Source organism: Eublepharis macularius, chromosome 5 (genome assembly GCF_028583425.1).
Source record: "Eublepharis macularius isolate TG4126 chromosome 5, MPM_Emac_v1.0, whole genome shotgun sequence".
Classification (NCBI taxonomy): domain Eukaryota; kingdom Metazoa; phylum Chordata; class Lepidosauria; order Squamata; family Eublepharidae; genus Eublepharis; species Eublepharis macularius.
This window is the reverse complement of record NC_072794.1, coordinates 24,811,804-24,831,983: the sequence shown is the minus strand read 5'-3', so window position 1 is coordinate 24,831,983 and position 20,180 is coordinate 24,811,804. Positions and strand designations below refer to the sequence as shown.

The following is a 20,180-nucleotide window of genomic DNA, read 5'->3' as shown; positions in this document are numbered from 1 at the left end:
TGGATATAGATTCTTCCAATATGTGCTGTCACCGTGTTGTGAGAACATGGTAATATGCATATTTTTCACATCTGCACAGCTCTGGTACAGCTACTGGGTATTTCAGGACTTGAATTTATATGTACTGATGGGGTGTACACATGATAATTGCATGTGTTGCCCCAGTTCACACATCATGGGTACTATAAACTCCAGATACACATGACTGGTAGATTTAGATGTCATTATGGCATGTGAAAAGGGCTAGAGTTCATGAATTTACAGATTTCCATTCCTGGACTGACCACTTGCCCCATGAGTAAACGAAAGATCATTCTGTATCTTGCCCATAATATGTTTTTAATTTTCTGCCAAAATTCCACGGGGCTTAATTTTTTTTTCAAGAGAAATAACTGCTTATCCAGACTCTTGGCCATTTTTTATAGCTGTGAAGGTCCACCCAAATGGCTGCTGTGTCCTTCATTTTAAATGTCACCTGTTGTTTCACAGTAGCCTGTAGGTCACGTCCACTCGTCTCTTTCTCACAAGAGTTTACTGCAAATTCTCAGGGCTATGCTTGGCTTGGTTTTTCAGCAAAAAAAATATTTATAATTTCCATTTTGAAATGTTTTATTATGTGAGACTGTTGAGCTGAAAAGAGAAGCCAAAATAAATTAAATTCAAAAGTATCTATCTGGCTTTGAAACCAGCAGTGAGACATTTTTAAAGGCCGGGGCTACCCTGGGATGAAAGTATACACTTCAAGCTCTCACATGGAGAAATTCCCATTAAAAATTGTTTCGATGTATTGACACTGAGAGATCTCGGTCTTTTGGTGCTACACCTCTGAAGATGCCAGCCACAGCTGCTGGCGAAACGTCAGGAACTACAATGCCAAGACCACGGCAATACAGCCCGGAAAACCCACAACAACCAAAAATTGTTTCCATTATTTGTACGATGACCTTGCGGGTTATCTGATAAAAGTTGGCCTAGAAAGGCAGGGATAAATGCTTGAGGGATGCATAAGGGGTTTTTGTGCCGTTGAGTGAAAAACATACCCCTCAAATCAGAGAGAGAACAAAAAGCAAGAAGGCTAAGAACACAACCAGAATTAATCATGCAGTGAGCAAAGACGTTTTCTCTTTACAATGGAAGACTAACACTGCTTAACAAAAGAGTATTAAGCAGTCTTATACCCCTCTAGGTTCATTGGGTTAGAAAGGTATGACTCTGCTTAGGATGGCTGTGTTCATGTTAATCTTCTCCAAAGACAATTGGGAGGAGGCAAGTGTGAACTGCCTTAACAAATTGCGGAAGCTGCACAGCCTGATGTTTCTCATTTGGGAGGGCGTAAGACAGCCCTGGCACTCAGTTTGAGGTAGGGCTTAATGGTATTTGGCAGGCGACAGTGAAATCCTAAGCAGAGATACTCCAGTCTAAGCCAACTGAAATAAATGGGCATAGAATGGAGTAACTCTGCTTAGGATTTCACTGCCAATCTGTTTAAGAAGACTTTGCCAAAAGGCTGGAATGGTTCTTTTGCAGATCGCCAGCACAGAATTGGGGTTTTGTGTTTTCCTTTCAGTTGCAGGGGAACACCTACAAAGAGCATGTGGAGAGAGGCCATGTATCTCCCCTGCTTATTAAACTAAGGAAAGGAACTTCTGAAGCTTCATTTACACATACAAGGCAAAGAAGTAGAAATGATGCAGAAGGGACTGCATCACTTTGTATGGCAACTGGAGGATCACATTTTGGAATGCTGCCGTATGTTCATAGAGTTCCTTGCAAACAGAAAACCAACCAATCAATCAAAGATTTATTACGGTCACAAGACCAGCCAAAAGAAAACCAGCACAGCATGCAAAGAGAAGGGGGGCAGATTTTTCTCTCTGCTGTGCACATTTTCTTTTCTCGGGGAGATTTTTTTAAATGCAAAGGAGCAAAGGAAACCTACCATCTGCAGTGTAAAGTGGTGCATCTTGTTCTACCACCTCATTCTCCTGGCTGTGTAAATGAGGCCAGAATAAGAAGCTATGACCTAGTAGCTTTATAAATTAAATAAGGAGTATAGGACAAGGGGGAAGGAAGGTGGCATGGTATAACCCAGTCTCATCAGATCTCAGAAGTTAAGCAGAGTCAGTACTTGAATGGGTGACAGTACAGGGGAAGGCACTGGCAAACCACTTCTGCTTCTCACTTGCCTTGACAAACCCTTGCTGAGGTTGTCGATTGTGACTTCAGCACACAACACACACACAGGACAAGGTAACATGTCAAGAGCGTCACAAGACAGGCAATCCCAGCTAGGTACTGACCATTATAGCTCATTTAAAATGGGGAAGCCCTAGTTGAACACTGAACTTCAGAAGGCCAAACAGCTGCCTCTGCCAAGACTCTTTAAACTCCAACTGGGTGGAACTTGAAGACGCATGTGGGAGAGACCCAGGGTTGGGAGCATGGCATGTAGAGTTTTCTTCCCAGTTTTGTTTCCGTAGCCACTTAGCATGCCTTTGCACCAGTGCATGGTGGGAAAGTGTTCCATCATCCCTAGAGTTAGATGGAAGCAAACAGACACATTCCTCTGATTGGTCACCCTGGTTCAGAGCCCTCCTATGCAAGATGCTGCTTTTCTGATTGCATAGAAATGACCAGAGGGGTGGGGTGGGGTACACGTCTCTTCAACAATGGGTTATGTGACACCCTCCCACCCTCCCCTCCCAAATCACAGGACTTGACGGAACCCAGTGGGGTTCAGGGAACAATTCTGGTCCCTCTCCTTCATCGAGGTGCACCCTGCCACATCCTGCATTAATCCTTTGTTGGAGTGTCGTGTATCTTGATTTATACCACTTGCACACAGCCCTGGGAACAACGTTAAGGCAAAAGCTGCATCTGCGAGAAGAAGGAACTGGCTGTAAAGGCAGCCGCAGAAGAAGAGAGATGAAAAGGCAGGCCACTCTTCCAGATGGTGTTCCTGGGTCTGTGTGACGGGTTCTATAAATCCACACCAGCACAGACTCTCGTGTATGATTTGAATTAATGGGTTTCCTGTTCTTTTCCCGTTTTTGTTTTCTCTCTTCTGTTCCTTGTATCCCGTTTCGTTTTGTCTTGGGTTTTGTTTGGTCTCTGGGAATGCCTTTCTTTCCCCTCTCGTTTATCTGCATCTTCCTCTTCCCCTCCCTGTTCCCTTTGTCCTCTTTCCCCTCCATGAGCAGTGGCCGCATCCATTACACTGAGATGTATGAAATGCTGACTCTCATGTCCCCACCACTAGGCCTCGGCAAGAGATGTCCCTCCAAAGTTGCTTATAAGGTAGAACAACCCTTCTTTCCTTTATGGGTTAGTGATCAGCAATAAGGTGGGGAAAGCATAAATGGGATGGCAGGGTGGGGGTGAGATGGGGGGAGTTTTACCGATCGATAATCAGGAAGCTACTTGATACACGCGAGGATTATGTGACTTCTAGAGATATTATGTTTGGGTCTTAAATACCTAATAGCAGGGTTTTTTTTCTGGGAAAAGAGGTGGTAGAACTCAGTGGGTTGCCCTCAGAGAAAATGGTCACATGGCTGGTGGCCCCGCCCCCATGATCCCCAGACAGAGGGGAGTTTAGATTGCCCTCAAACTCCCCTCTGTCTGGAGATCAGGGGGGTGGGGCCACCAGCCATGTGACCATTTTCAAGAGGTTCCGGAACTCCGTTCCACTGTGTTCCAGCTGAAAAAAAGCCCTGCCTAATAGTGATCTAGTTACAACCACATGCCAAGGCACTTCGGTTTTTTTAAGAAAGGGTTGGAGATTTCCAATAATTAACTCCTCCTGCTGCAGACCAACACTATGGTGTTCTGAAGGGTCCAAGAACAAAATTGGAGGATGTCAGTGGGCTGTGGCAGGAGGGAGGAATCGGCAGAAATCTCTGCCCTCTCTTAAAAAATGCAGCTACCCTTCAGTCTTTGGAATTGCATGGTTGAACTGAACACCTTATACCAAGTCAGGTGAGTGGCCTGTCAAGATTAGTATTGTCTACTCTGTCTGGCAGAAGCTGCCCAGGGTCACTCGTAGGTCTTTCACATCGCCTACTACTTGCTCCTTTGTAACTGGAGGTGTCAGGAACTGAACCTGGGACCATCTACATGCAAAGCAGATATTCTGCCTCTTCGACAGGGTTCCCCTCCTGTATCTGCTTCTTGGTTGGATACAACCCAATGCCTCTGCCACATACTTGATACTGATCGATGCTGATCTTCCATGGGAGCAACTCTATTCTAGGATAAGATGTAGAGGGACCAGTGGGAGAAATTGGGCCAAAAAAGTGATTCTCTGGTGACATCACTTAGGACATTTGCTAGAGCATCCTCAGCCGCAGGTGATGTCACTCAGCACCCAGCCCCACCCCTAGAAGCTCCTGGGAAAGAAGGGTCTATAGTGCAGTGTAAGTAAAAAGAACTTGAACATGTTAAAATAAATGCCCTTTCAGTGTCAAAAACCCTGAGGGCATCTTTAATATTCCCTAAAGAATCAACAGACCTAGTATCTGCAGTGCAACAGGGAGATAATCCTTGGGAGTTTTCAAAGTAGTTTTATCATGGTGTGCACAGCTCGTAGATTGATTACAAAGGTCAGATTATGAACAAGGGGGCAAAGATAAGGGCATGCTTTGCAAATCTGGACTCTGGTTCATTCCCTGGCATCTTCACTGTTAAAGTTTTCAGCAGCAGAGCTGGGGAAGACCCCTACATGTAAAACCCCCTGCCAGTCAGAGTAGGCAGCAGGGGATTCAGTTGCCTGACTCTGTATAAGGCAGCTTGGAATGTCAGAGAGATGATTCCTTTTATCCAACCCACTTCCGGTCATGTAAAAGTATATGAATTTTCAAGACACACACAACTCCTCTGCCTCATAAGGAGTTGGATCCGGAAAGCCTGCCGGGCTTAATCAACAGAAGCTGGTCCAATAGTATGTGTCTTTATTTGAATCAGTTCTGAACAAGAGGTGTTTTATTCCTTTGCGTTGCACAGAATCTGGAACACAACAGCTGCATCTAAATCAAACCAGTCCCTGTTGATATGCAGAATTGTTGGGATGGAAGGATGATGGTCACCTCCCTAGGCTGAAATTGTTTTAGCGGTGCTCTTCTTGACTTTAAAAGTGCATGGACTGTTCATGCATCCTGGAAGGCAAGAACCACCACCCACAGTGGCACAGCGACAGATGCTTGTTCACATTAGGGAATTTGCCTTCAGTGGTTCCTCAGACCTTAGCAGTACCTGAAGGAGTTGGCATATGTGATGAGAAGGCCAGGACTGGGCGGGGGGATGTGTTGCTGCTCAGTTCTCAGCAGACTGGCATATTTTGGTACAGGCAACATTACAGGCCTTCAGGTCCTGAATGTTTTTGTTTTAATAGCACAATGGAGCCCTCCTAAAACATGGCCTCTATTAAGTCAGATAGGATTGTCGTTCAGTGGCATGATCCAGGATTCTTGCCAGGGACAGCTTCTGTTCATTTTTATGACAAAGCTCACTTGCATTCACACCCACGTGTTCTCAGAAGCACACAGCCCACTTTTATTTTTAACTTACACATGGAAGCATGGCTACTCGCCTGAGGATTCTGAGGCTCAGTTCAGACAATGCTCAAAGCCAAGGTTTAATTAAGCCAACTGTGGCCGTTTTCACATGTCTTAACGGCTCCGGTATGTTGCACAAAGCTCCCGCAAGGACAGCGTCTTCCTGGCGCGATTTCCCGATTCTCGTGTGAAATCGCGCCAGGAAGATGCTGTCCTTCCGGGAGCTTTGCATGACGTACCGGAGCCGGTAAGATGTGTGAAAAAAGCCTGTGTTTAGATGGATTGTCCAAATGTAGACCACTCCGCTAACTGAGTCCGTCAAAACAGGCTGTGAAGTATTTGTTTGAAGTGGGTTTGTTAACCACTGTTGGTATTTAGGGTTTCCTGTAATGTGTGAGCACAGACATCCTGACTTAATGCCGGTCTGTTCCCTGGCACTGCCCTCATACACTCCCAGCAGCAGAGATTCCAGCCCTGAGTGAGACAAACCAGGACTGGTGTAATCATCTGGAGGTTGAATCCCTCAGGCCAATCATAGTTAAAAAGAAACCACGGTTTCATGCTGCGGTGCTTTGGAAATCCCAAAATTAGGGTGGACAGGGGCCAAGGACATATAGAGCAAAATACATTCTCTGGGAAGTGGATTTGGCCATTTTTGTTTCCCTTATTGGGACAGAAGGCGCATGACCCACCCACTCTTGCCCTGGTCATTGATTCTTTCCATTTGCACTCTCCACCGCCACCACCCCTTTCAGCCTCAGATGAATCGAGAACTTTGCATGGGCAATCATGTGCTGGCAAACATCATCACTCTCTTTTTAAAAACAAACTCAAAAAGGGGGCGCCAGGATGTAGCTGGGCAGCAGGATGATCAGGTAGGGCGGGCCTGTGTTTAGCAGTGTCCCGAGATTTGGTGGGAAGTGGAAAAAGAAACCCCCACGGCTCTGAATGACGGAGAAACAGAATCCCCTGGGGCTGTCTCTCCTGTGCCCCCAAGCTAAGGACAGGGAGCACAAGCTGCATAAAAAGAGCATGCTGAAGAGGGGCGTATGTACGAGCTGGGGAGGGGGGTGGAGGAGGCAATCCTTGCCCTTCTTTTTGGCTGCTCTGTTCTGTGCGTCCAATGCATTTTTCTTCGCGTCTCCCTGATACGTTTTCCAACCTTATTTTCTGCCTCCTTCCCCGCCCCCTTTCTTGTGCAGAGACTGGTCTTGATGAATATGCCTGTGGCCGAGGACAACACAGTCCATTTCACCTCCACTTTGATGGCACTGATCCGAACAGCTTTGGATATTAAGATCGCTAAAGGTAAAGGCAGGAAGGGGAGGCAGGCCAAGGGAGAAAGGGCCTTCTCCTGACCAGCTGAGAATCTTACTTTTTTTTTTTAGTAGTGGGGCAAGCTTGGTTAAATCGGTTCTGCAGAGACAAGAGTAATTCTGATACTTAATTGTGTTACATCTGTGATGAGACCCTATTGGCTAGCATCTGTGGGGACATCAGCAAAACTTCCCCTCTGCATCCTCAGAGTAGAATATAAAGGGTGTGTATGTGTGAGTGTGAGAAAGAGAGAGAGAGAGAGAGAGAGAGATGGGAACTTTGATCCTATAGTTTGCTTCTAATGCTAGGTACTTTCTGTTCACACAAGAGCAATGTCTTTCAGTGTGCAGAAAGTGCCAAACATCAGAGGAATGGCCTTGTGAATGAAGAACAGTTTTGCAATGAACAAAGTGGAATGAAAGTATAGCATCTATCCATAGACACACATACGCGCATACATATATGCATGAATAAAAGTCTGTATGATATGTGTATGTTTTTGTGTATGCATATATGTATGTGTTATGTATATTGCACATTTATGCTTATTTTTTAAACACGCTGATACTCTACCTGATGCTCAAGGGCATTGATTCTTGCTAGTTGACTTTTAAAGCCCTGTATGGATTGGGACTCACATATTTTAAGGACCACCTTCTCCCATATAAACCTACCCATCCATTCAAGTCATCTTTTGAGGCCTTGCTTTGGGTACTCCTGCCAACTGAGGCTAGATGGGTGCCATCCCGAGAAAGGCCCTTCTCAATCATGGCGCTGAAACTTTGGAACTCCCTCCCCAGGGAGATTCATCTGTCTTCCTTTGCTGTTGTCTTCTGCCAGAAGGTGAATATTTTTTGCTTGTCACACTGCCAGTAACTCTTATTGCCCTCCTACCTAGTGGTAATGTGTTTGTATGTTTACATGTTTTTATTGAATCGTATAAATACTTTAAATGCCATTTTAACCTTTAATACTTGAATATTCAATGCTATTTGAGTGGAAAGGCAGAATAGAAAATTTTAAATCAAATAATAAAATAGTGCGTACTGCCATTTGCAAAGATGGCTTCACAAGGCAGGTAAGAACCTGTGTTCTAAGTGCTATAGAAATGTTTCAGCTCCCCTCGCTATTTGACTAGGAACATGAACAAATCCTTCACATTGGTTTGGCCTGGGCAGGTCTATTCTTCCATTTGCATCCATCTTAATCTGACCTAAAATCTATTTACAGTAAAGTATGTGGCGGGGAGGGGAATGGGACAGCAGCAGGTCTGTGTGGGATGGACTTAGGATCAGAGCCTGAATGGAGCAACCAGAATGAGCATAGGATAACAGAAGGCTTGCGTGGAATGGAGCGGGAATAGGATCTTTAATGAGGGACGGGCAATGGGTACAAAAGAAATTGAAAGTTCTGTGTTAAGTCTCTGAGGAAAAAAATTAGGTCGGTTAAAGTCTTTCCTGTGAACATTCTTTTACATTCCCATTGCTTGAATTTGATTTTCAACCTAGAAAGAAACAGATTTTGACACCTGTTGTTCCTCTCTGAGGTGATTTGGGTGTGAAAGCCTCATATGGAGAAAGAAAACATGTCAGCACTGCAAAACTGGAGGGAAAGACTCAGGGGCTTGACTAGAACACATTGTGCTCATCCTGCCAGATGTTACCAAATCTATACCTAGGGGGTATCCTTTGACGCACAATCAAGCACTGTGAGGGGAATCTACATCACTCTGAAATGTGTGTATCCAGAGGCTCACACATGTTGGTTGGCTTTGGTTGCCATGAGCCTTGGCCCCTCTTCTTTTATCCCATGTCATCACTAAGCTTTGGAAGTGCTCAGAAGCTCCAAAACCCGGCCCAAGAAGAACCTTCAAATTCCAGGCTTGTCCCTGTCTTTGCACTGATGTTCAAGGACACTGTACCATCACCAGATTAAGAGCTGGTTCTAATTGGCAGCTTCATTTGAGGACTTCTGCTAATGTTTGTGATTTTTCTATTGGACCCCTTTTGCTTTTATTGAGCCTTTTCTCTCCGGTATTGTATAAATAGTACATAAAAGACCCAGGTTCAGATCCCCACTCAGCCTCAGTGCTCATTGAATGCCCAGTCACTTTCACTCAACCTAGCCTACCTCACAGGGTTGTTACGGTGACAAAATGGAAGAGGAGAGAAACATGTACATGATCCTGAGCACCTTCGGGGAGAGGTGGCATAACAATACAGTTGTCAGATTTAGACCTGGATTTGAAATCTCTGCTTAGCTATGAAGCTCACTGGGAAATTATTTTCTTCCAGCCTAATCTACTTTTCTGGTTTCTGGTGGGTAACCATGTTGGTCTGCAGTAGAAGCACAAGAGTCAGGTCCAGGAACACCTTAGAAACCAATTAGATTTCCAAGGCTTGAGCTTTCAAGAGTCAGAGCTCCCTTCATCAGATATGTACCTGACAGAGGGAGCTCTGACCACTGCTGGCGCCAGGGTTTCTGGCACCTGTGGCAATCCCTGCGTGCGTGCACTCAGCGCGTGCGCACACCACAGACTGTGCGTGATGACATCATCGCACAGCGCAAGCCGGGGTCATTCGCCAGTGGATGGCTGGGGTGGCGGGCAGAGGCTGCTCCGCGCTGTGCACGCTGCCCCAGCAGCAGCTCGTGGCTGCTGCGCCCGGCTGGGTCGTGTGGCGGCAGCGGCGGCAGCAGTACGGGGCTGGCTGCAGCAGCTGCGGGCCAGCCACGTCAGCTCCGCAGCGCGTGCCTCTGCCCCTGACACCCCCTCTGGCACCTCTCCAGGACCCTCGCGCCTGAGGCCACCACCTACCTGGCCTCTATGGGCACGCCGGCCCTGGCTCTGACTCTCAAAAACTCAAGCCCTGGAAATCTAGTTGGTCTTTAAGGTACCCTGAATCTTGCTCTTCTACTTTTCTGGGTTATTGTGAAGATAAAAACGATGTACCCTGTGCATATCACTCTAAGCTTTTGGGAAGGGAATGGGATAAGTAATTAACCCTTGTGACCTTGCTTTCTTGGCTGACTCCTTTTGACCTGCTTTCCTCTAGGTGGTGCAGACTGGCAGCAGTTGGACTCTGAGCTCCAGAAGGAGATTCTGACCATCTGGCCTCACCTTTCACAAAAGATGCTAGATCTATTGGTGCCCATGCCAAAAAGTGAGTCATTGCATGAATGATCAAGGCTGCCAGGTACCCCGGGGACAGGAGTGGGGTAGGGAAGACTGGAAGAAACAAGGTGCCGTATGCCTAATTATAAAAAGCAGAGGAGGAAATTAATATCAAATTCCTTTTCTCCCTGAGTCTGACTTATTTAGCATGCAGTTTATTTACATATTTGAACTTCTAGTTTTTGCTATCTGAAGACTTCAAGACAGGGATCCATACTTAAAAAATCAAGAACACAAATAACTGGAGAATTTTTTTTTAAACACATCCAAATCCCACGTTCTTTTCTGTCTTAGCTTTGTTTAGCAGTTTCCTGTCAACAACTTTTATCACGCTGTGGACAAAGACTTAGGCTTTCTCATATCTTCAGAATGAAGGGAGCTATGCAGACATCAAGAACGTCACTTTGCATATTGCAAGCCAAAACAGACGTTATCAGCATTTTCCTGCAACTTGCAGTTTGTGAATTGGCATCTAGACTCATGAATACTTTCTCTCCCATTCCCTCCTCCCCTACCAACCCTTCTGAATTAACCATGGGTTTGAATTACATGTTCCTCAAGGCAGGCCATTATCTATGCAGATCAGGGAACATGGTAACCATGGCTTGCAAACTTACCTGAAGCAATTGTTCAAATTGCTGTTTCGGGAGAGGTTCTGGCTTGCTTTAACCACGGTTTTCAGTAGTGCATAACAAAACATGGAAGGGGGATCCCAGTGTCTAAGGGCACTGCCACATGACAACAATTGTCTGTGGTTCCCCATTGCCACTACAGCTGCCATTTCAGCTCAGTGGCAATTTTCTCTACTCCAGTCCCCTGTGGCAGCTATTCTCCGGCACTGCAATTGGGGAGGAGGCTTTTCCAGTTTGTTTGTTTTTATCACTAATCGACATCCCAAAAGGATTATGATTAAGCAGCTTTTGGAAAGAATGCAGCAAAGCCGGAATAAGACTAGGAGATATACAGAGGCACCACGATGCTGTAGAGAAGTGAGGGAGGGAAATCCAAGCCCTTAATATCATCCAGTTTGGGGCAAGCAACTGAAGTGGAAATCTCCTAAGGGGGAGGATGGTGCTCCCCCCCACCCAAGTCTGATTCTCAGTTTTCAAACTATAATTTGTAAGAAGATGGTGTTAGATCTGCAGGGCTCCCTGCATGAATTTGTTCAGATGTGTACCCTGCATTAGTCCTAAATACAAAAAAAAAAAGATATACAATTAAAACAGCTAAAATATCAAAGCACTCTACCAGTTTGGCCACGTTGACCATGAAGGCCAGTAGAAACATGCACCTTTTTTCAAAAATGAAAGATGGGATTTTGAAGAATAAACTGGATCCCTCTAGATGCTAAATTGTTCAATTCATAATTCATTGGGAGAAACCACGCATTATTTAAAACTATGGTTAATGCTCCAATAGCCACTTTTTTTTCCTGAAGAAATACAGCTTCAAAAGGAATGGAGAAGCAGCAAGTGGGCAAGAGGTTGTGAATATTTTCCATACTAGCCTTTTCGGCTCCAAGTAGCGCATGTGCACCCACCCACACACAAGCTGCTTTTTGTGCTCCTATGGGCACGAACTGGAAAAAAACCGAACCATGTGGTTCATGGTTCGTCAAATTTCACAAACCACGAACTTTCACAAATGTGCCCCTGGTTCGCAAACTGGTTCATTTGGTTCGTGAAAACGTTACTTCCGGGTCAGCAGAAGGTCTGCAGGAAGTCCATCCCCTGTTGCCAAGGAAACCAATTGATTGGCACCAGGCTGCCAGTGTGACGAGCCAAACGAACCAGCCTAAAGTTCATGGCCATTTGTCAGAAATGGGATCTGACAAACCGTGGTTCGCAAACCACGAACCGGCCTGATTCATGCTTAATTTTGCTTCATATTTCGGTTCGTGCCCATCTCTGCTCCTGGACTCCAAATGTATGCAATCATATCCTTAGTACCCATAGGAGTGAAGGAGGGGTTCAAAGAGCAGCTGGTGGTGCTTTGTACAGCAAATGGGGCTGGAGCAGAAAGGATTAAGCAGCACCCATTCACCACTAACCCACTCAAAATGGGTCAGTTTTTGTTAATGTGCAGTTTGCCTCATAGTGAATTATTCAGCCTTTTATTAACCTGTTACTGCTCTGTAAACATCTGCTTCAAACCTAAGAATGCTGCCTGTTACTTTTAGCAACCGACTTGACCGTTGGCAAGATCTATGCAGCCATGATGATAATGGACTATTACAAGCAGAGTAAAGCTAAAAAACAAAGGCAGCAGCTAGAAGAACAGGTAAGATGATAAGTTCAAGAATTAAAGGCAACTTGTATTCTCTGACATTCTGGCTTTTAGGGTTTGGCTCGAGAAGTGGTGTTTTGTCATCTGATGACAATTTTATTTTTATGACCTCTGTTTTATTATGGGTTTAAATAGTACTCTAACCCCTGCCTTGAGTCCTTTTTGGAGAAATGCAGCAGATGAATATGAAACCTTTCCTTCAAATGAGGCTCTTTTTGCTTTTCTCCTGCAGAAAAATGCCCCCATGTTCCAGCGCATGGAGCCATCCTCTCTTCCTCAGGAGATCATTTCTAATGCCAAAGCTTCGCCTTACCTCCAGCAGGATACACTTTCAGGACTGTAAGTGCAGAGAGTCACGTAAGCAGCCCTTGTCCCTCCTGCTGGCATTTGTATTCTGCCTGCTGTTGCCTTGTTCTTTGAAGGGTTACTAAAGACAAAAAGGCGTAGTAGAAAGAACTGGCAGAGAAAGAGAACTTGAAACTGATTTAAAAGTCTTGATAATTACCAGGCAAGTGCCTGATTCTATGGAATGGGGGCAATCTTGGGTATACATAAATATTGTTCTTGGCATTCATATAGAGCTTTCAAATGTTCAAAGCACTTCAAATGTTTTATCTTTTTTGTAATCCTTACAACAACTCTGTAGGGAAGGTCAGTGTTATTATTCCCCCTGTTGCAGATGAGGGCCCCACTAAACATTCTGTTTTTTCCTGGAATTTGGTGGAGTGGCACATTATAAAGTTCCATTCTTCCTAGGCAAGCGCGGGAACTTTCTCGACACAGAGCGCAGGACTCTAATCTTGAGAGCCAGGTTTGTTATGCCAATAAAGGTATTCGATTCGATTCGATTTGAGAGCCAGGTTTGATTCCCCACTCCTCCACTTGAAGCCAGCTGGGTGACCTTGGGCTAGTCATGGCTCTCTGGAGCTCTCTCAGCCCCACCCACCTCACAGGGTGTTTTGTTGTGGGGATAATAATGGCATACTTTGTAAACCCGCTCTGAGTGGGCATTAAGTTATCCTGAAGGGTGGTGTATAAATCGAATGTTATTACTATTATTATTACCATAGGACCAATCCAAATTGTGCTTACCACACACCTAATTAGCATAGCATGGCACTAACATGCCTCTCAACTCACGGATGTCCCTGTGGAAAATGTAACATGTAATTAGGCCCTGAGGCAGAGAGGAGTAGCTTGTCTGTGGCCAACTAGTGGGCTCATGGCAGAGGTGAGATTAAACCCCAAACTTGCAGATTCAGTAGCTCAGTTTCTTGGCCACCACCCCACACCAGCTCTTCATAGCATATCATCAGAAGGTATTTCCCACTACACAAGGATCCAGCATGTCCTTAGTGATGCACACAGAGAGCATGAAATTGGAAACCAGCAGTGACAATGAGGACTAGAATGCATATAAATAAACAAGAAGTCAGAAAACCACTTCTTGCTCTTTCCACGTTTTTTCCAAGTCAAGGCTAGATAGTCAGCCAGACTTCTATTTGCCATTCCTTGTCAGAACAGAAAAAATGTTGTTGATAACATTTTTCCAACTGAAATGTAGTCATGAATAAAAATATTGCTGAAAGAACCTCCTACCTGTATAGAACTTCTTTCCACCATAGGGGCCGGGCACGATGATAGGACATCATGGGAAAGGTTTGCTTTAACGCTATCCTTGCTTTGGCTTATGGCTTGAATGTTATATTAGCACGAAGATTTCAGTTGAAAATATCGAGTAAATTGATTATGTAGTATTGTGGCTAGTGACACATTAGCCAGGATGGCCCAAGTTTTTGGTTTTGGGTTTTTTTTGTTTTGTTTTTTGCTGTTCTAAGCAAATGTATTTTGACCTTTCATCTGGTATGTAAACACTTTGAGCCAAAGTTAAACACCTCTCTGAGACTGTGATCTTAAATTAGGGCAACCTGGAACATTAGCAGGCTTCCACTAAAAATCAACAGTATCCCTACAATTTCCAGGAATATTCTAGGGGGCTCATTCATGCACACAGTTTCAACATTAGATGACTACAGCACTGAGAGATGACTCGCATGTCTGAAGCAGCTATCCCCTCCCATGTCAAAGTCCATAAGCAGAGTTTTTGCCTGCCTCACAAGGTATCTTCCACTATGCTTTTCCATGAAGGAAGTTTACCTATTCAGTTAGGTCACTGTGCCAGATGAGACATCAAGCAACTTAAGTGCGTAGCCTCCATTGTTTGCAGAAAACTAATTCAAAACCAACCAAAAGTTTAATGCCTATAACCAGCCTTCAGACTAAATCATCTTCTGATTGAAGAATCTTTATGATCCTGCAAAGGTTTATAAAGATGGAGCAGCAGTGGAGCTTCTCCCATCCTAAATGGCTGTCTGACCATTGTTTATTTATATGCATTCTAGTCCTCATTGTCACTGCTGGTTTCCAATTTCATGCTCTCTGTATGCATCACTAAGGACATGCTGGATCCCTGTGTAGTGGGAAATACCTTCTGATGATATGCTATGAAGAGCTGTGGGGTGGTGGCCAAGAAACTGAGCAGGGCAGAGGCAGATGAGGGACAGCAGAGGATGTGTGGAATGGAAAGCTTGAGAGGAATCCATAAACAATGGTCAGACAGCCATTTAGGATGAGAGAAGCTCCACTGCTGCTACATCTTTATAAACCTCTGCAGGATCATAAAGATTCTTCAGTCAGAAGATGATTTAGTCTGAAGGCTGGTTATAGGCATTAAGTGACAGCAAAACCAGACCCTTGAAGTATGTGACTATATATGACTACATGTTTTTATGAACACATTTGCCAAGTTAGTGCAAAGTATGAATGTACAGAAACAACTTGCCATGTATGCAGAAACACATAGGACTGGATCTAAATCCATGGAACTTTTCTGCCTCCCCGCTCTCACTGCAGCCCACAGAGCTCACTAAAATGCTGCTCCCTTCGAGGAACCAGGGAATCATTTTGGAGAACACAGTAGGCTGCAGTGAGGAAAGGGCAGAAAAGTTCCATTTTGTGGACGGAATGAATGGGAACCAAAGTTTAGATCCAACCTGACACCAAGTGACGACTTCAGAATGAGTGCTTTATACCTGCCTCTCTTGGGAATGCTGCATTAAAGGCAACACAGAAGAGCAAAGTATTCATTCTTTCCTTTTATCTGCCCCCTTTTGACGCTTAGTAAGTATTTTCTTTTTAAAAAAGCAGACCAGGCATAAAGTTCAAAAGACTTGGCAACACTGAAATCATAAGATTAACTGCAATGATGTGAATGGGGCAAGTTTCCTTCGGAGGATAATTTTGCAAGATAAGAGTCGCTGAGAAGATGAGGCACTCTGCCTAGTATTTGGCAATTTGACTGAGGATGCTTCTAGGCTAGATCTCAGGTTCTAGAGGGAGGGTGATATAGGGGAAAGCATTACCTTCTCTGTCTGGGTCCCAGGCTGTGCAGAGCCTAACCATTTCTCATGCATTACAGCCATCTTCAGACATGCATTCTCAGAGCGCTGTAAATATTGCTTGCAAACAAAGGCCATTTGCTTTCATCAGTGCTTTTATCCATACATGTTTCTTCGGAATCTGTCATTTCTGTTCCCAAATAGCTTTAAAAATGTAGCCCTTCCCTCCAAAAAAAAGTTATCAGAAGTGCTTGCATTTAGAGTTATTGGTAGGGCGCTATCTTTTCTAGACATATTTGTATTGGCTAGTAGGTTTCAAACAATAACTTCTAAATTTTTGTACAGTTATAGTTTTTTTCATGGAAGGAGTGCTCATTCTTGGAGCTTCATGAAATGAGATTAGATTTTCTTGGGGGTGGGGGTGAGAGTAGTAACCAGCACGGTGGTTGTCTTCTCCTCTCATTTGAAGTGGGAATATCTTTACAGGAGCAGCCGGAGCGGGTTCCCCTCCTTGAGTCCACTCTCTCCCCAAGAGATATTCCAGTTGGCTTGCATGGATCCAACCCATGGGGAATATCAGGAGCAGCAGTCTCTGGTAAATCAGTGCACTATATCTCAATGCCTCTTTTGCTGTCCCACCTTGCGCTGCTTTCAGGTGCTTCCAGTGTACTATTATATACTTCTAGTGTGTGTTTGAAGAGCTTTCTGGATTTCAAGCGTGTACATGGTACCTCTCTGAACTAAACCCTTCTCTTTCCCTGTAGATATTAGGAAGCCTGTTATGCCCTGAAAATATTCTCACCATGGCAACAATATGTATGGATTTCTTGCCAATGATTCCCAAAAACCATTCTGTGCAACACTGGCACAGGACCAAGGTCTCTTCTGCCTTCAACTCCCTTTATATATAAAACAGATAGGTTATGTTTCTGCTCCAAGAAGCACTCAATGCACAGTGAAATCCTCAAACAACAGCAATATGATCCAAGGGAAAAAAAACTTAGTTTACAATTCCTTCACAGGAAGGTGCTTCCACAAATCATTCCAGCACCTGATGATTTAATATTGACGCACCAATTCTCTTGAGGTTAAATAAATATTATTTATTTATTAGTTAGTTTATTAGGATTGGTTCCGAGAGGATGCACGGTGGTCTGGATTGAACATACAACTATCCGGATAATTGTACAGGCACCACAAAGTTCTGTTGACCATTTCGTCATTGATAATTACACGCAAGTATACTATTTAGTTAGTTAGCTAGTTAGTTAGTTATATCTACTTCATTTATATTCTAGCTTGCTCACTGAGATTCAAGGTGGATTACACAATTAAAACAATGCAAGCAGAGCAGTATAATACATAGCATCAACAGTGCAATAAAACAGGACTACAAAATTAGAGCGGAGAACATAGGGATTTTTTAAATATAGGACAAGAGGAGGACCCAGTCCACATACTCACACACACTGTTATTTACTTATTATGTTTTAGCCCATCCTCCTTCCAGGGTAGCATGCAAGGTCCACTGATTTTTATTCTCAGAATAACCCTATGGAGATAAGCTGTGAATGAGCGGTTGTTGCAAAATCATCCCAGTGAGCTCATGGCAGAATGGGAATTTGAACTTGAATTCTCCCAAGTCCTTCCTTAGCCAACATTCTAACCATTATACCACACTGGCTTTCTTATGGCTGGTCCGACTCCAGACGTGAGCTGCCATTCCTTAGGGTGATCTGCAACAGGATAACCAGGAAGCAAACAGCAGCCAAGCTGAAGAGCTGCAGTATCTGGAGGTAGATCAGCAACTGGAATAATCCCTAAGCAAGCTTTTTGAAAGAAGTTGATCTAATTGCTCCGTGACTCCGAGATTAGGGAAGAGAGAGGAGATGGGGAACCGAGGAAACAAGCGATCGGAGGCTGCTGCCCCAGGTTCCCCTCTGGAGCAAATGATCCAGAACTGGAGTCGGATTGTAGGTATAGGGACAGAAGCAAAACAGTATCCAGTTGAAAAGTTGATGACTTATTGTATGGGGAGATGGCCAAAATATGTATTAGCAGACGGCACCAGGTGGCCGATGGCAGGAACCTTTAATTCCCATTCATATTATCAGGGGTCATTTTGTAGAAAAAGAGCTGGAGGAACTCATTAGCATAACTCATTAGCATATGCCACACCCCTTGACAGTGCCAGAAGTGTGTCATTAGCATAACTGATTTGCATATGCCACGCCCCCTGACATCACCTATCATGGCTGTTTTGGACCCAATCCTGGCCATTCAGGGCCAAAATTGGGCCCAAAATAGCAAAAAGGGGCTGAAAATGGCCGAAAAGGGGCCCAAAATGGTGAGGATCGGGCTGCTGCTGAGTGGGAGAGTAATCCACCACCTATCAGAGGCCCGATCTGGGCCATTTCAGCCCCAGTCCAGGCTGAAACGGGCCCAAAATGGCCGAGAGTCAGGTGGGCGGGGCTACCTGACATGTGACCTCTTTGGGGAACTGCCAGAACTGTGTTCCTGCGCGTTCCCTCTCGAAATGAGCCCTGCGTATTATTATGTGGAACATAATAAAACAGAAGGCTGGGGAACTGTTCCATAGCCCCAGCAAGTGCCTCTCTGGTTAATAGCTTATAGTGGCCACTGTACATTCAGCAGCATGCCCAACCATCACATTGCTTTCATGAGTTCACCACTAAGAGGGAATTTTTTATCGGTCAGGCCTCTCCCATTCGGAATATGGACTCTGTAAAGTATTGTTGCCCTGATCTGGATGGCTCAGGCTAGCCCAATCTCATCAGATCTGAGAAGCTAAGTAGGGTCAGCACTAATTGGTATTTGGATGGGAGACCACCAGGGTAGCTAATTTATTTGTTTATTAGATTTTTTTATACCTCCTCTCCCTTGAACGAGGCCTGAAGCAATTTACAACATTAAAAACAATTAAAAACAATAAATATTATATGTTAAAACTAAAACCATCTCTATAATTAAGGGGGTCCCACAACTATAACCAATAGTAAAAAAAAAAGTGGCAAAGATTCCATGATATATCACTGCTGGTTAAAAGCCTGCTGAAACAATTCCACCTTGTGTGCTCTGTGAAACTTAAACAGGTCCTGCAGGGCAGGCATATTGTTGGGGAGAGCATTCCACCTGGATAGAGCCACCACAGAGGAAGCCCTTGACCTGGTAGGAGAGAGATGAGCCACTTGGGGGCTGGGCACCACCAGTAAGCCACAAGATGAAGAATACAGACTTCTTGCAGAGGCAGGCAACAACAAACTACCTCTGTACGTCTCTTGACTTGAAAACACCAGCAGGGGTTGCCATAAGTTAGCTGCGACTTGACAGTGCTTTACTCACTAAAGTATTGTTACTGTTGTTGTTATGAAGTATAAAGAAAAAGACCAACAGCTGCTCCTAAAATGGACTACTTTATTCTCAAAATAACAATGTATGACAGGCAGGTATGGCAGACAGGCTGGCTTGCCTGTCTGACACCAAGAGTATTCCAGCAGTTGGGAAGTAATTGATGGATAAGCACAAATGGAAGATTTTGTTACATCCTTGTAATTCTTTTCTGTGTTACAAACAGGCATCTTTTGTAAAAGTGTAAAAAAGTACACTATCTTTTACTAAACAAGCTAGATCATCAGGCTGCTAGGACCTGTAGTAATTTGTAACATAAATTAGTTGAAAATGTGACCTTCTGTATGTATGAAAACTATTGATGCTGGTGGTCTTTCTGCAGGTTGATTTCCTCTCATTAAGTAATCATTTCATTTGGGTGTCTTACCAAGGCTGAACGACGGTATATGATGCTTCTGGGTTTGTGTCCATCTCGTCTTCAGTGCAGGTGTCCATGGTCCAATCTGAACTGTTGAATCATGTCACACCAATGTGAGCATATGCCTCTGGCCCACCCACACATGCGCCCACCTTTCCAGCCGGTGGCATTAATGTCTCTGTGTGTATATGACTCTGTGTGTGCACATGTGTGCGCCAGCCTGACTCCTGCCGGACTGAAGCGCTGCCTAAGTGTGCCTTTCTAGTCCGCTCTGTGTGCTTCTCAGAGTGTGTAACACTATATCCATAAATTTTGTATCACACACATACAGTACGCCTCCTCGTTACTGTTCCACACTTCACCCTGCAAAGAGAAACTGCAGGCGACCTTTCACGGGGCCAAGCTTTCAATTTGTGATGTCATTCTGGCTGTTTTTTTATTTTATTTTTTGCCTCTGACAACAACAACAAAAAATAGTGTTGGTTATCACCATTGTACATTACAGAGAAATGATAAAGATTGGCATCACACAAAAATTTGCATGCCTGGAAAAGCTTCTGCTGATTTCAAAGGGAAACTCTACAAGATGCATTTGTCTTTAAATGTCATGCAAATTAATCCACAAAACATAGATTGGACAGCCATAGAATGTCTGCAAATGCAAACTT

At 44.4% G+C, this 20,180-nt stretch overlaps 1 protein-coding gene across 1 annotated transcript in view; it reads left to right on the top strand.

Annotated features, from left to right (window-relative positions):
• CACNA1E (calcium voltage-gated channel subunit alpha1 E) overlaps positions 1 to 20,180 on the top strand; it is a 378,426-nt gene that overhangs the window by 336,618 nt on the left and 21,628 nt on the right. The window contains exons 39-44 of the mRNA XM_054979594.1: positions 3,201 to 3,297; positions 6,755 to 6,860; positions 9,923 to 10,030; positions 12,221 to 12,321; positions 12,560 to 12,666; positions 16,212 to 16,320. Of these exons, the coding sequence (XP_054835569.1) occupies positions 3,201 to 3,297; positions 6,755 to 6,860; positions 9,923 to 10,030; positions 12,221 to 12,321; positions 12,560 to 12,666; positions 16,212 to 16,320 (628 nt within the window). The remainder of the gene's footprint in view (positions 1 to 3,200; positions 3,298 to 6,754; positions 6,861 to 9,922; positions 10,031 to 12,220; positions 12,322 to 12,559; positions 12,667 to 16,211; positions 16,321 to 20,180) is intronic.